At 48.6% G+C, this 13,421-nt stretch overlaps 1 protein-coding gene across 15 annotated transcripts in view; it reads left to right on the forward strand.

The window, feature by feature from the left end:
* The window catches only part of Tom1l2 (target of myb1 like 2 membrane trafficking protein), a 118,617-nt gene that overhangs the window by 68,497 nt on the left and 36,699 nt on the right, over positions 1 to 13,421 (forward strand). For all 15 annotated transcript variants that reach the window (XR_013436412.1, XM_013364806.4, XM_013364808.4 and 12 more), the window contains 2 exons: positions 2,221 to 2,299; positions 6,719 to 6,868. Coding sequence is in view for 14 of the 15 variants with exons in the window: in XM_013364806.4 (XP_013220260.1) it covers positions 2,221 to 2,299; positions 6,719 to 6,868 (229 nt within the window). In the remaining variant the exon portion in view is untranslated. The remainder of the gene's footprint in view (positions 1 to 2,220; positions 2,300 to 6,718; positions 6,869 to 13,421) is intronic.

Genomic DNA, 13,421 nt, shown 5'->3' on the forward strand with positions numbered 1-13,421 from the left:
GGGACAGAGATAAATACTTGCTCTTGTGTTCACCCAATCACTCTCAGGCAGCACTTCCCACAACCTGGGGATGAATTTTCAGTTTAAACCTAACTGGGAGCCTGCTGTCTGTCTGATTGCCCCACTGCCTGAGAGCTGGTTCTGCCAGCACAAGTGCTTGCTGCCCTTGGAGGGAAAGCTGTGTCCATTTTTTCTCCTCCATGTAAGTTCAGGAGGCAAGGAAAGAAACTGCACTGAGAGGGATGGCAGCTGCAGGTCTTGTGGGTCTGGGTTGACCATGGATTGGCAGAGCCCTTGAGAGAGGAAATCAGTCTGTGCACCTGGCCAATAACTGCTGACTTTCACCAGCTCAGCCCATCAGAGCATAGAACTACTGCTCAAGTCCAGTATTTGCAGAAATCAGCATCCCTGTTTGGAAACTGCAGCCATACAGCAAACATACTTGACCAGGACCCATTCCCATCAGGTTAGGTCTTTGACTCAGGAGCCAAGAATTCCCATAGGGCAGCTATGTTTCAAGTTGGGAATGGGAAATGGAGGTTCAGAACATTTAAATTTTTTCCAGAAGCCTTGCTGCTTACTGTCTTTCCCTGTGAATTAGGCCAATTGGCAAAGCTTCCACCCTCCCCTCCCCTGACTTCCTTACACACACTTGGAAGGACATCTCCATTTGGTAAATAGAGTACAAATATGTTAGAACTGTAGAAGTAGGAGGACCCAGACTCTCAAACACTCATCCTAGGAGAGAGGGAGATACAGTGACACATCTTTTAGTGGGAGACCGGAGCCCGCTTGTGATAGCAAAGGGCTGGCCTGCAGCTGTGTGGGACTCCCCAGAGCACAGGGTGATAGGGCTCCAGGAGGCAGGGGCTCTGTGCCTGGGGCAGCTCGTAGAACCACATCTTTCTTGAATCCTGGATTAGAATAAATTAAATAATGTCCAGGCGCAGTGGTGCATGCCTGTAACCCAGCGGTTCAGAAGGCTGTGGCAGGAGAGCTGAAAGCGAGGTGCTAACCTAAGCAACTCAGTGAAACCTTATCTCTAAATGGAATACAAAATAGGGCTGGGGATGTGGCTCAGTGGTCAAGTGCCCCTGAGTTCAATCTCTGGTACCAAAAAAAAAAAAAGAAAAGAAGAAGAAGAAAGAAGAAAAAGAAAGAAATAATAAGTTAAATAACATGTTAGAGCCAAACTTTCCTTGTGTGCTTGGAGGACTCCTCAGGATCCCAACCCTCAGTTATAACAGTAATTTCAGAAAGAACTCAAAAAGCTATCAATTTAGGAACAAAGAATATGGCCCATTTGTAAACTGGGACTGCCTATGATTCTGTAGAATTCCTCATGGGAATCCACATCATATCTATAACCTGAAATCGCAGAAACCCTTGGGCTTTGAGGAGACTCACTGAGTTTTCTGTGGCAAAAGGAGTTCCATCATGGGGCTAGAAGGAATGGAAGCTTCAGCAAAGATCTAGCCATATCTCTCTTGTGGTTTGGAAAAACTCTTTTCAGTGCCCCCATCCACCAGTGGGTTAGTTACTATTTTGAGGAAACAACATGTATTTTGTGATACAAAATTGAAAAATGTCTGCAAAAAGTGACTCCAATGAAAAATTCCCCGCTACCTCCACTACCCATTTCCCCTTCTTGGGGGCAACCACTGTTACCAGGTTCTTATCGTGCCCTGCAGAGATGTTCTTCCTGACCTAGACATGTACTGCATATATCTTTGCTGTACTTTTATAACAAATACCATCATACCTTATGTACTGTTCCACAAAAAACTTTGTGCACGTCTTTTTTTAAAAAAATTTTTTAGATGTAGTTGGATACAATACTTTTATTTTATTTATCTATTTTTATGTGGTGCTGAGGATCGAAACCAGTGCCTCGCGTGTGCTAGGCGAGTGCTCTACCTCTGAGCCACAACCCCAGCCCCTGTGCACATGTCTTCAAGTTTGGTCCATAATAGTGTATAAGGAGTTTCTTTATTCTTTTTCCCAGCTGCCTAGTATTCCATTGTGTGGATGAGCCATGATGTAATTGAACTCATTTCCTATTGGTGGCCATTTGGTTTGCTTCCAGTCATGTACATTTACAAACATGGTGTGGTGAATAACCTTGTATATATGCTAGTTGATGCATGTGGGAGTGAATCTGTGGGATAGCACCCCAGAATGGTACTTGGGAGGATCTTACTATGCTTGTTCTTTTCTCAGGCCAAAGGATGCCATCCGGGCCCTGAAGAAGCGGCTCAGTGGGAACCGGAACTACAGGGAAGTGATGCTGGCGCTGACAGTGAGTGCTGCTCTCTAGCCTTGTCTGCTCCACAGGGCGGGCCTTCCCTCTGTCCACTTGGCACAGTCTCAGGCATGGGGTCTGTGCCACTGAAGTTCAGCAGAGCCTTCCGGTAGCACCCTTGGGTTTTCCTGCCTACTCTGACATGGGAGTGAGTTTCGTCGGGTAAATGTAAACCATCAGAAGATAAGGCATGGACAGGTACAAAAGTCCAGAGCAGAGAAGCCAGAGGCTGAGGTTGGTCCCCTTCCTGCCACCAGCCTGCTCTGAGACTGTGGGTGACAGTTTTCTCTTTATAAAATGTTCACATGTGCTCTGGCATTCCTGTAGTCCAGCTACTCAGGAAGCTGAAGCAGGAGGATAGGATTGAAAGTTCAAGGCCAGACTGGGCAACTTAGGGAGACCGTTCTCAAAGTAAGTGTTTTAGTCCTCTTTTTTGCTGCTATGACTAAATGATCCAACCAGCACAAATTATAGAGAGGAAGAGTTTATTTGAGGGCTCACAGTGTCAGAGGTCTTAATCCATAGAAAGCTGGTTCCATTCCTCGGGGCTCGAGATGAGGCTGAACATCATGGCGGGAGAGGGTGGCAGAGAGAAGCAGCTCACATCATGGGGACCAGGAAGCAGAGAGAGAGTTTTCCTCTTGCCAGATACAAATATATATACCCCAAAGCTATGCCTCAGTGCCCGCCCACTCCAGCCACACCCCACCTCTTGAGTTACCACTTGGTTAATCCCTATCAGGGGATTAATTCACTGATTGGGTTAAGATTCTCACAACCCAATCATTTCTCCTCTGAACCTCCTTGCATTGTGTCACACATGAGCTTTTGCGGGACACCTCACATTTAAACCATAGAATTTTTAAATTTTTAAAAAATGTTAAAAAGGCTTGGGATGTATGTCAGTGATATAGTACTTGCCTAGCATGTGCTAGGTCCTGGTTTCAATCCCCAGTATTGAAAAATTTTTAAAAAGGTTCACTTCCACCTACCCAGTACCTGCCCTAGACTGCAAAACTTTCAGATACTGATACAGATGTTTATAGCAGTTTCCAAAATGGGTTTCATTATCTCCCTCGTACAGATGAGGAGACTGAGGCTCAGAGAGGTCTAGAGGTTTGGCCCAGCCTTCTTAGCTAGTAAGGTATTGAGCTGTGGTTTGCCATTATAAAATGATCTTTTGTTTGGGATTAAAACTGAAAATAGCTATAAGGGTTCTTGAAAACGTTAACCAAGTGACTCCTTTCAGGAAGAGTGGACCAGATTTTTGCCCTCCTTAAGATGTCAGAGAATTAAAAGGGAGACTTCAGCTGCTATTTCTGTCTTAAAAGCTAACAGTTTTTCAGATGTGGCAAAATCTGGGCCACAGTGAGTTCTTAGAATAGAAACTGTAACAGGTCAGCATGTCGACTTCTCTGTAGGTTTGAAATAGTGGGTTATTTAACCAAAACAGCCATAACATGTTTCCTTTTAAAGCAACTATTTGGATTCATTACCCAAGTAAACCCCAAAACTTGTTAGGAGAGTTCTCTCTGCCCGGGAATTGGGATGTGAACAGTAAAGGAGAAAATGCTATTGAGAAACAGAGAGTTGAAAGCTTTTATTTTTCTCAGAATTTGAGCCACTAAACCTGGTTCACTAAACCTGGAGTGATGCCCCAAATGAGTTGTTGATAACCCACACCACCAGGGGCTGAGCTCTGGCAGGTCAGGGCATTTCCCTGGTATCTGAAACTTCTTCACAGGCCTGAACATCATCTGACTTTTCCTAATGGTTGGGTTTTGCTGCTCATTGATTGATGTCTTCAGGAGATCTGTGAATGTGCAGAGTCATTGTCCCTGTACCCAGGGCCTCACGTGGCACATTTTGCATGGTCTCACATCTGCTCTGATGACTCCACATGCCCCATTAGTTGTTCTCAGTCTTCCTGCTTTGGTTCTTATATTTTATATTTTTGCTACTGGGAATGGAACCCGGGGGGCTCTACCACTGAGCTGCCCAGCCCTTTTTATTTTTTATTTTGAGACAGGGTCTCACTAAGTTGCTAAGGGTCTTGCTAAGTTACTGAGACTGACCTCAAACCTGTGATCCTTCTGCCTCAGCCTCCCGAATGGCTAGGATCTCGGGTGTCCACCACCACAGCCGGCTGTCCTCTTGGTTTTTGTTTCCTACCTTTGTGTCTGTTCCTGCCAAGATTGTTAGTATTCACCCAAAATAGGAGCTAGAGACCCTGAAGGGCTGTCTGCTCAAGACTTTGTGTATACACAGGAAGCGCCTGCTTCCGATCACATCGGGCCCCTTTGGCTTACTCCACGGATTTGGCTGCACTTTGGAAAATTCCCCCTGGTGTCTCATGGCTTATAAACCAGAGGGACAGATCTTCCCAAGGCCTTTTTGGCAGGTGACCTGAAGTCAGGAGGACCTGCTGTGTCTCCTGCTTGATAGGCTTTGGGCTGCTCTGCAGCACATACACATCTGTGGGGGGTGTTCTCAAGGCCAGGCCAGGACACATTGACCTTGAGGTCTGCTGTCAATAGAACTGAGTGACATGCTTCCTAAAGGCAAGAAGAGTGTCCTCCCTGTGTCCTCCTTGGAAGAGGAGCTAGATCCCCAGGCTGCCTGTGGGCACTGCAGGAGAAATGGGGGAAGCAAAATTTCTGGCTGGCTGCTGAACTGCCAGGGGTGGAATGTCCCAGTGTGGCCTCCTAGGTGCATGACAACTCTGAGGCTCAGTTTCCTCATCTCTAAAATGGAAAAATACCCAACTCACAGGGTTATTTCAAGGGACAAATGAAGGGAGAAGAAATCTGGAATATAATTACCTGTCATCTGAGAGATTCTCAGCTGATGTGGCTCCTTGGAAGCGGGGCTTGTAGGAGGGATGGTTCAGTGCCCATGGGGAAGTGGGAAGACCAGAGCTCCTAGGAAAGTGGTTCTGAGTTTCCGTGTTGCCTCTCACATTGACCAACAATTGGGCCTAGAACCATCTCTTCCTCTTTCTAAGCCTTTTAACTTTAAAAAAAATGGGGTAATAAGGTCCACTTTAAAGAGAACGAATTAGTTGTGAGAATGGAATGAAATTACATGTGATATGGGGAGATCCCTCCTAGTGCCTGGCACGTGGCTAATATTCAGTCCACATCACAGTTCTGGCACTTCTACAGTCATGGTTTGTCAAGGTAAAGTCCAGCAGTCGGAACCAGACCTTGGAATGGCTGTGTAAGTCAACCTGTCCTCAGATGAGTTTGGGCACATGAGAATAACCAGGGCAGTCAGAAGTGTCCTGTCACTGATGATGTCCTTTCAAGGAGGCATTTCTTAGCCAGTTGACTGGGCACCAGAGGTAAGGGTGGCATGGAATGGACCAGGTAATCCTATGGGTTGATTTCCAAAGAGCTGAGAGGGGCAGAGCTCTGTGTTCAAGGATGGAGAGGCCCTCCTGTGAGACCTTCTGAATTCCAAGGGGGTTCCTACTTATCCTATGGAAGAACAAGAAGCTGTTCCTTTATTCAAGTGGGTAAGCAGTCTTCTGAATTGTAACTCATATATAATCGTAGTCTCTGTTGGTCCCCAACCCCACATGAGACACCGCTAACCGCTTTACACATATTCTCTCTAATCTTCCCAACCATCCTGCAAGGGAGGACTCATTGTCCCCACTTGACAGATGAAGAAGCTGAGGCCCTGAGATACTTGTTCTGGGCTGCATAGGGAGATAGTGGCAGAACTTAGTCCACACTGGCCATCTGGTCAGAGCCTGTGTGCCAGTCTTTCTGATCAGCTGAGGCCTATAGACCCATCTGGACAAAGGAGTAGCAGGCAGCATCTGATTTGAACATGTACCTTAAAGCCACTAGCAGCTGAGGCCCACAAACCATTTGTCAGGGTAGAAGATCCCTTGTCATTGCCAACTTTGTTTGCAGAAGCAGGGTATGTGGGGGGTGTGAGCATGTTTGGTTCCTCACAAGTAAGGGGCCAGTAACTCACCAGGCAATTTACACTGTCACAGCAGCCTCCTCTTGTGACAGAGCCTGTCTCTCACTGGCTAATGCCTCACACCCAGAGGCCCAGAGGAGGAGTTAAAATGCTAATTTTCAGGGACCGCTCAGTCATTTTGATCCCATTAAAACACCAGCATCCTTCTCATGCAAAACCGGTGCCTCAATTACCAACTAATTGCCTGATTATTGTGCAGGGACAGGAGACTTCAGTCAGCAAGGGGCTGCTGTCATCCTCGAAGGGACAGCTGAATTAGAGTGTGGGAATGTGTGTGCATGGAGGTTTGGCTCTGGAGGGGACGAGTCAGAAAGATGATCTAGGAGCAAGACAGGGGATGGGCACCCCAGCTGCCTGCCTCAAGTCCTGGAGTCTTCTCCAGCTCTCACAGTGGTGACCCTGCCTCCCTCCCCCCATCAGGTGCTGGAGACGTGCGTGAAGAACTGTGGCCATCGCTTCCACATCCTAGTGGCCAACCGAGACTTCATCGACAGCGTTCTGGTCAAAATCATCTCTCCCAAGAATAACCCTCCCACCATTGTACAGGACAAAGTGCTTGCTCTGATCCAGGTAGGCTGGCTTCCTCACCCAGTCTGTTGGGATAGAGTAAGATGGGGCCTCTACGGAGTCCTCGTGCTCTCCCACCATTTAGAGGGAAAAATGGAAGCTTCTGGCCTTAAATATTTATGGTGAAATACTTATTTTATTTATACTTATCCCACTGGAGTGAAATCCAGAACAGTAGCTCTTTAACCAGTTGACAGAAGCTTCAAGAAAACTTCTGGGTGCTCGGCCCCATGCTGCCCACAAAGGTAGGCAGGTGCGGGGGCCTCAATAGTCCTCTGAGACAATGTGGAGTGGGAAGGGGCATGTTAGAGCTGTGTGCAGGGTTGGTGAGGTCATAGGGCAAGGGCCGACTCTGGGGAGGTGGACATGGTATTAAGGGATTCCACTGAAGAGATGACATTTTTGTTGTATCCTGAAGAATGAGGAGGAACTTGGTGGAAAGGTCAGAGTGTGAGAGACATAACAGCATGTGCAGAGGCCTAGAAGCATCAGAGAGAGCAGTTGACTCATTTGGGGTGTCTTCATTATTACTGGCTCTGCAACAAATTATCCCCAAACTTAGCAGCTTGAAAAAAAAAAAAGATTGTTTATGATAACATGGTTTCTGTGGGCTAAGCACTCTGAATCAGCTTGTTGGGTGAGTCTGCTTGGGGCCTCATGAGTATGCATTCATCTGGAGGCCGGACTTGGGCTGGAGGCTCCACTCGTAAGAGGTTACCTTCACATGGCTATTGGCGAGAAGCCTCGGTTTTTTTTGCTAACTATTGGCAGAAATCCAAGTATAGGTCTTAATGATCCAGTCTCTGGAGTCACAAACCATCTCTCCTGTCTTATTCCATAAGAAGATAATGACCAGCTCCAGTCTTTAGAGTAGGGAAATTAAATCCCACCTCTTGAAGACATAGTGTCAAAGAATTTGTGGGCATGTTGGGAAAACCATCTCATGGGGAGCAGGGTATAATGAAGACTGTCTAGGACCAGGCTTGTGGTGGGCAGGGCAGGAAGGAGATGAGGCCAGAGGATATGCAGCACCTGTGGACTGTGAATGCTGAGGGGCTTAGGATTGGTCCTGTAGGCAGTGGGGAGCCATTGAAGGTTTTAGAGACCTGATTTTAGAACACCTGGTAACAGGACACAAAAATCCTAGAAAAGCCAGGTGTGGTGGCGCATGCCTATAATCCCACCACGTAGGAGGCTGAGGCAGGAGGATCGTAAGTTCAAACTTAGCCTCAGAAATTTAGCCAGGCCCTAAGCAACTCAGTGAGACCCTGTCTCTAATAAAATATAAAAAAGGGCTAGGAATGTGGCTCAGTGGTTAAGCCACCAATTTGGTACCTGGGTTCAATCCCTGGTACAAAAAAAAGAAAAAAAATCCAGAAGGACATTTTAAAAATACATTTTTTTGTAATTATAGACAAACAGCATACCTTTGTTTATTTTTATGTGGTGCTAAGGATCAAGCCTAGTGCCTCACACATGCTAGGCAAGTGCTGTGCCACTGAGCTACAGTCCCAGCTCCTCCACAAGGACATTAACATAGCTAGTCACCCATATCAGCAGACAAAGTCAGACACAGTCTGCAGGTGTCAAGAGGAGACAGGAGACCACGCTAGGGGACCAGGAGTGGGTTTCCATAAGGGCAGAGGGAGGCAGCCAGACCCAGGTTGCTGAGCAGTCAAAGCCATGTGGAATGGGCACAAGGGCTCTCCAGGGTGGTTGGTCACGAGACAGAGAGGATCAAGAGGGGCCAACTGAGGAGGTACAGCGTTTGCCTAGAAAGTCCTGCCCAGGCTCTTGGAGAAGTCAGTTCCTCCTATTCACCCTCAAACACCACAGAAGCCTCCTGGCCACCTGATTGAAAGTACACACACAGATTCTCTTTCCCTCTCACATCACCCTCTTTTATGGTCTCCAAGTGCAGTGTTGCTGGTTTTTCTGTTGTCTGTGTCACTCCATTCCTTGAGAGTCAGGCTGAGTTGAATGTAGAGCAGTTGAATATGGAGAATGGATGGTCAATGAGTATTTTTTCAATGAAGTTCTGAGGTGGGAAAGGAGTAGGGATGACAGAAGAGTCCCTTTCTATGTTTCCTCTAGGGTGGCCACTGGCACCTCACACACACATACACACACTTAGGGTTACACTGCCCCTTCCCCTACCCTTTCCTCTTTCCCCTCCACCCCCCACAGCCTCTCCTTCTGGGGCTACACTTCTCTGTACGCCCCCAGGGATTGCTGGTAGGAGAAGGATTACTGGCTTTCTCTTACTAAAGACAGAGCACCTCAGTCTGAACCCCTTATGCAGGGCTTACAGTGGCTGCAGACACAGCTCACCCTGAGGCTTGGCTGGGCCTGCTGGGGTACAGCTTACCCTTAGAGCAAGCACAGCCAAATCAAGGGGCATGATCTACTGCTAGAAATGAAGCTTTCTTGTCTAATCATCACCTGCCCTGGTCCCAGCTCTTCCTAGTTTTTCCCTGCACTGCTTCTAACCTCAGGCAAGTATGGTAACTTCCTGGGCATCTGCCTCCTTATCTGAAAAATGGGAGCCAATTTCCTGCCTGCCTGTTCTCAGCCCTGGGCCTGTGAGGTCAGCCCATGCAGCACAGTGTCCCACACCCATGTCCCCAGGCCTCCCCCTGCTGGTCTGGCAGCAGCAGTGTGCACTGGCTCATGATGGCCTGAGCAGAATGGGGCCTCAAGGGACCTTGCTGGCTCCCATTCAGGCTGGACACACTGGATACAGTCCCCTGACCCAGCTGTGAAAGGCAGGGGGCTGGAGATGAAGATCCTTTAGGTGGGGACTGGTGATCTTCCACTCCAGGCTTTGCACTGTTCCTCAGGAGCCTGCACCTTTGTTGTGGTCATCCAACACAGACAAGAGCCGCACTCAGAGCTACTGGACAGTGTGGCTTCTGTAACAACAGGGTGGACCAATCAATAAATTTAGGGCACTCAGACTTTTTTTGCCTAGCACATGCTAGGCAGATGCTCTACCATTGAACCACATACCCAACGCTTAAAACGGCTTTTCTAAAGTCTTCTGTGCCCTGAGGGAAATAGGTAATGGAGCTTGTCCTGTCATGTCACCTGTCCCCAGCTCACTGTGCCCCAGTTCCCTTCCTTGAGTGCTAGACACAGATTTGGACAAAAGTGGCACTTCCAGTGGTGTATGTTTGCCATCTTCAGCCCCCATGGCCAACTGTGAAGACAGTCCACTGGTACCCCACCCTACACTCATACCTGTCCCTCATCAAGGTTTCTTGTGTCTTTAGGCTGCCCTCTAGACATCCACAGCCACCCTGTCACCAACCCCCCCAGAAAAACCATCCCACGGGCCCGTGTATTCTAGGGGGTCTGACACTCAGAAAGCTGGAAGAGATGCCTTCTGTGTTCCCCGAGACCAAGCTCAGTGCATGAATCATGCATGGGCAGCATGGCTGTGGGACTCTGCACCCGACTCAGGTGCAAGGGCTCGGTGGATCACCCCCCACACACCCCAACACGGTGTCTGCTTCTCTGGGTAGGGCTAGTCTCCCTGGTAGGCCAACTGAGAAAGACACAGAGGGCAGAAAACCCTGGTTACAACCTCCCAGTGCTCCTTGACATTACAGGCTTCTCCACTGCCACCTTTCACTTCGCCCCTAGGGTTTCCTTGGCTGGTTTTGTTGCTCATGTTCTTCTCTCTTTCCTCAAGTGAAGTCTCATTCACTGAGAAGACAAGAATGCTGCTCTCCCTCTACAGTCTCCCTCAGGCTTTCCCCAATTGTTTTGAGGAACAGGAATGGAATCACCTTGGTAGAATAACCTCAGCCTGGCCGTGCCTCGTTGGCACCCCAGCGATAGAGTCTAAAAATACTCTCCACTGAGGAAAGTGGGAAGGATCCAGGTGGTGATGGAAGTGGAGGCAGGAGGGCTGGAAGGGGCTGCAGGGGCTGTGTTCTTTGAAGGTGTCAGAGGCCTGGTGGCTGCCTCAGAATCCAGTGAAAAACACAACCACTAGATTCCCTTAAGTGAAGGCCTCTGGCCACATTCTGTGTGGACAGGCAGCCCCTAGGGACCCTGTCACAGGGATCAGGAAGTCTGAGCTGGGGATATAAGCAGAAGAAGACAGCCTCCTTTTATCCACAGTTATCTCGGAACCCACAGTTTAAATCAGCAATTGTCTGTCAGTCTGAAAGTTGATGCCTGAAGACTGTCAAAACCCTGAGAGACACAGCAGTGGATAGGAGGGGGTTGTGTTTGTGTCTGCAGTTTGGCATACAGTCCAGAGAAATGAAGGAAATAAAAACATGAGCATATCTCCCCTTTATTCCCCTCACCAGACCTGCCTCTGGGGCCTTCAGCCTCCCGACACTGTAGCCACAGGCTAGGGAAAAGAGGGAATTATCTAAAGAGTGTGACTTCCTGTCAGATGGCCACTCAGTTCTTAACTGGCCAGTTCCTGTGATAGGGGACCCTGAGAGAATGCCAATGTTGCTGCTGCCATGACACTTGGCTTTTGGATAAGGCAGCCATCAGGGAGGCAGCCCTCGCCCTCCCCAACCCCCCTGCTCCTGGGACTCAGGGCCGACCAGACCTCCCAGGATTTGCTCCCCCTCCCCAAGGAGGATTCTCCCCTGGCTCAGCCTCCAGTGGGGACCCATTAGCACTGTCATTTCAGTCTGTTGACAGCCTAAGTGGCCATCTTTCCTCTGTTCTCTGAAGTAGGAAAATAAGGATGCTTAGTAATTACGAGAACAGAATTCAGTTTAACCTGACAAATGTCAGCTGGCTGCCTTCTCTGTGCAAGGGCAAGAGACTGTCACCTTCTGGAGGTGGCTGACTTGGCTGGGGCAACAGGAGCAGTTACTTAGGCATGTTCTAGGAAGATGTTGGAGACACACAGCATCTCTGGATTTCTCCCATCTCTGGATTTCCTCATATGACTGTTCCTTTAAAGTCCTCCCCACCCCCATGTGTTCCTCTGTTGGCATCAGAATCTTGTGCAGTGGAGATGGCTGTCAGGAACATATGCTCTGTTAGCAGCCATCTCACCCAGACTGCACAGGGGTCCCAGACAGGGGTTGGAATTGTGGCAGGTGGGGACAGGGCGCATTAGCCAAGATTGCTTGGCTGCAAATAACAGATGCCAACTCTGCTTGCCTAGGCAAAGAGAAGAGTTTGCCCTGACAAGGCAGGGCCTCTCAGAAGCCCAGGTTACTGAGGCCAGGAGTGTGTGGGCCTGGGAAAGGACAGAAGGGACCTGAACGGCCTCTGAATTCTTTCCTTGTATATCTGCACCTCCTAGCACGCCCAGTGGCTCCTTTTCCAGACCACAGACTATCTCTGTCCCCTGGTCCTGGGCTGGCATGGGACTACATCCCACATTTTCAGAGGATAGTTTTCTTACCCTGAGCCTAGGGAAGAACTACTAGCAGGAGAATCCACAGACCTATCCTGTGATATGCATTTCCTCTCCAGACCTCTGGTGGCAGGCACAGCTACTAGGTGACTGAATGTAGGGGAGGAGAGTGCCATGGAAGAGGGCACCCAGGGAAATGTTCGTTGGCTAGAAAGAACAACATGGCATGGCTCTTTAGTCTGTCTTCTTGCAATCTCAAATTCAGCTTGGGTGTGAAGCCAGGGAAATTAGCGGGGTCCCTGGAATTGTTTGTACCTCTATAGAAATAGTCCTGGGGTGGCACCAGAAGGCACCACCAAGCATTTTTCCCTCTTATTCTCCCCCAGGGGGCTGTGAATATGCTCTTTAGACTCTTGAGTATATATTTTTTTATTATTGTTTTGTTTTTATTTTATTTGTGCTTGTGTGGTGCTGGAGTTGGAACCCAGGGCCTCGTGCATGTTAGGCAAGTACTCTACTACTGAACTATATCCCAGCTCCTAACCTCTGAAGTTTAGACCCCAAATGAAAACACAACAGCATTTTGAGGCTGCGTCTCCGGACTCAGCTGAGTTTTCAGTGGGATAGATGCAATGGAGCAACCGACGGGCTCTGGGGCTGTGGTAAGGCAGGTGGAGGCAGCATAGCTCTTCCAGCTGGGCCTTCCTGACAGCTTCTGTAGGCACCTTCAGTTCCCTTCAGAATCCAGAAGGAAGTGTTGGCCCAGACAGGCTGTCCTGATGCTGTGGTGGTGTTAAATCCCCAAGTATGCAAATTAAGGGCATCAAGGAAAGCCAGGCTGACAGTGCTGTGCATAGTAAGTGAGAAGCACTGGTGGTAATTAAGGAGGCTTTTTGGAAGCTGACCTTTTAACTTTGAATGGATCTGTTGGTTAAAGAGAGAGTTTCTGCTGAGTGCTGTGGCGCATGCCTGGAATCCCCGCAGCCCAGAAGGCTGAGGCAGGAGGATCAAGAGTTCAAAGCCAGTCTCAACAAAAGCAAGGCACTAAGCAACTTAGTGAGACCCTGTCTCTAGATAAAATACAAAATAGGGCTGGGGATGGGGCCCAGTGGTCAAGTGCCACTGAGTTCAATCCCTGGTATCAAAAAAAAAAAAAAAAGAGAGAGAGAGAGAGAGAGAGAATCAGTTTCTGTGGCTGCCTCTGGTTTGGTTGGA

The sequence above is a fragment of the Ictidomys tridecemlineatus genome, chromosome 3 (genome assembly GCF_052094955.1).
Source record: "Ictidomys tridecemlineatus isolate mIctTri1 chromosome 3, mIctTri1.hap1, whole genome shotgun sequence".
NCBI classification, from domain to species: Eukaryota; Metazoa; Chordata; class Mammalia; order Rodentia; family Sciuridae; genus Ictidomys; species Ictidomys tridecemlineatus.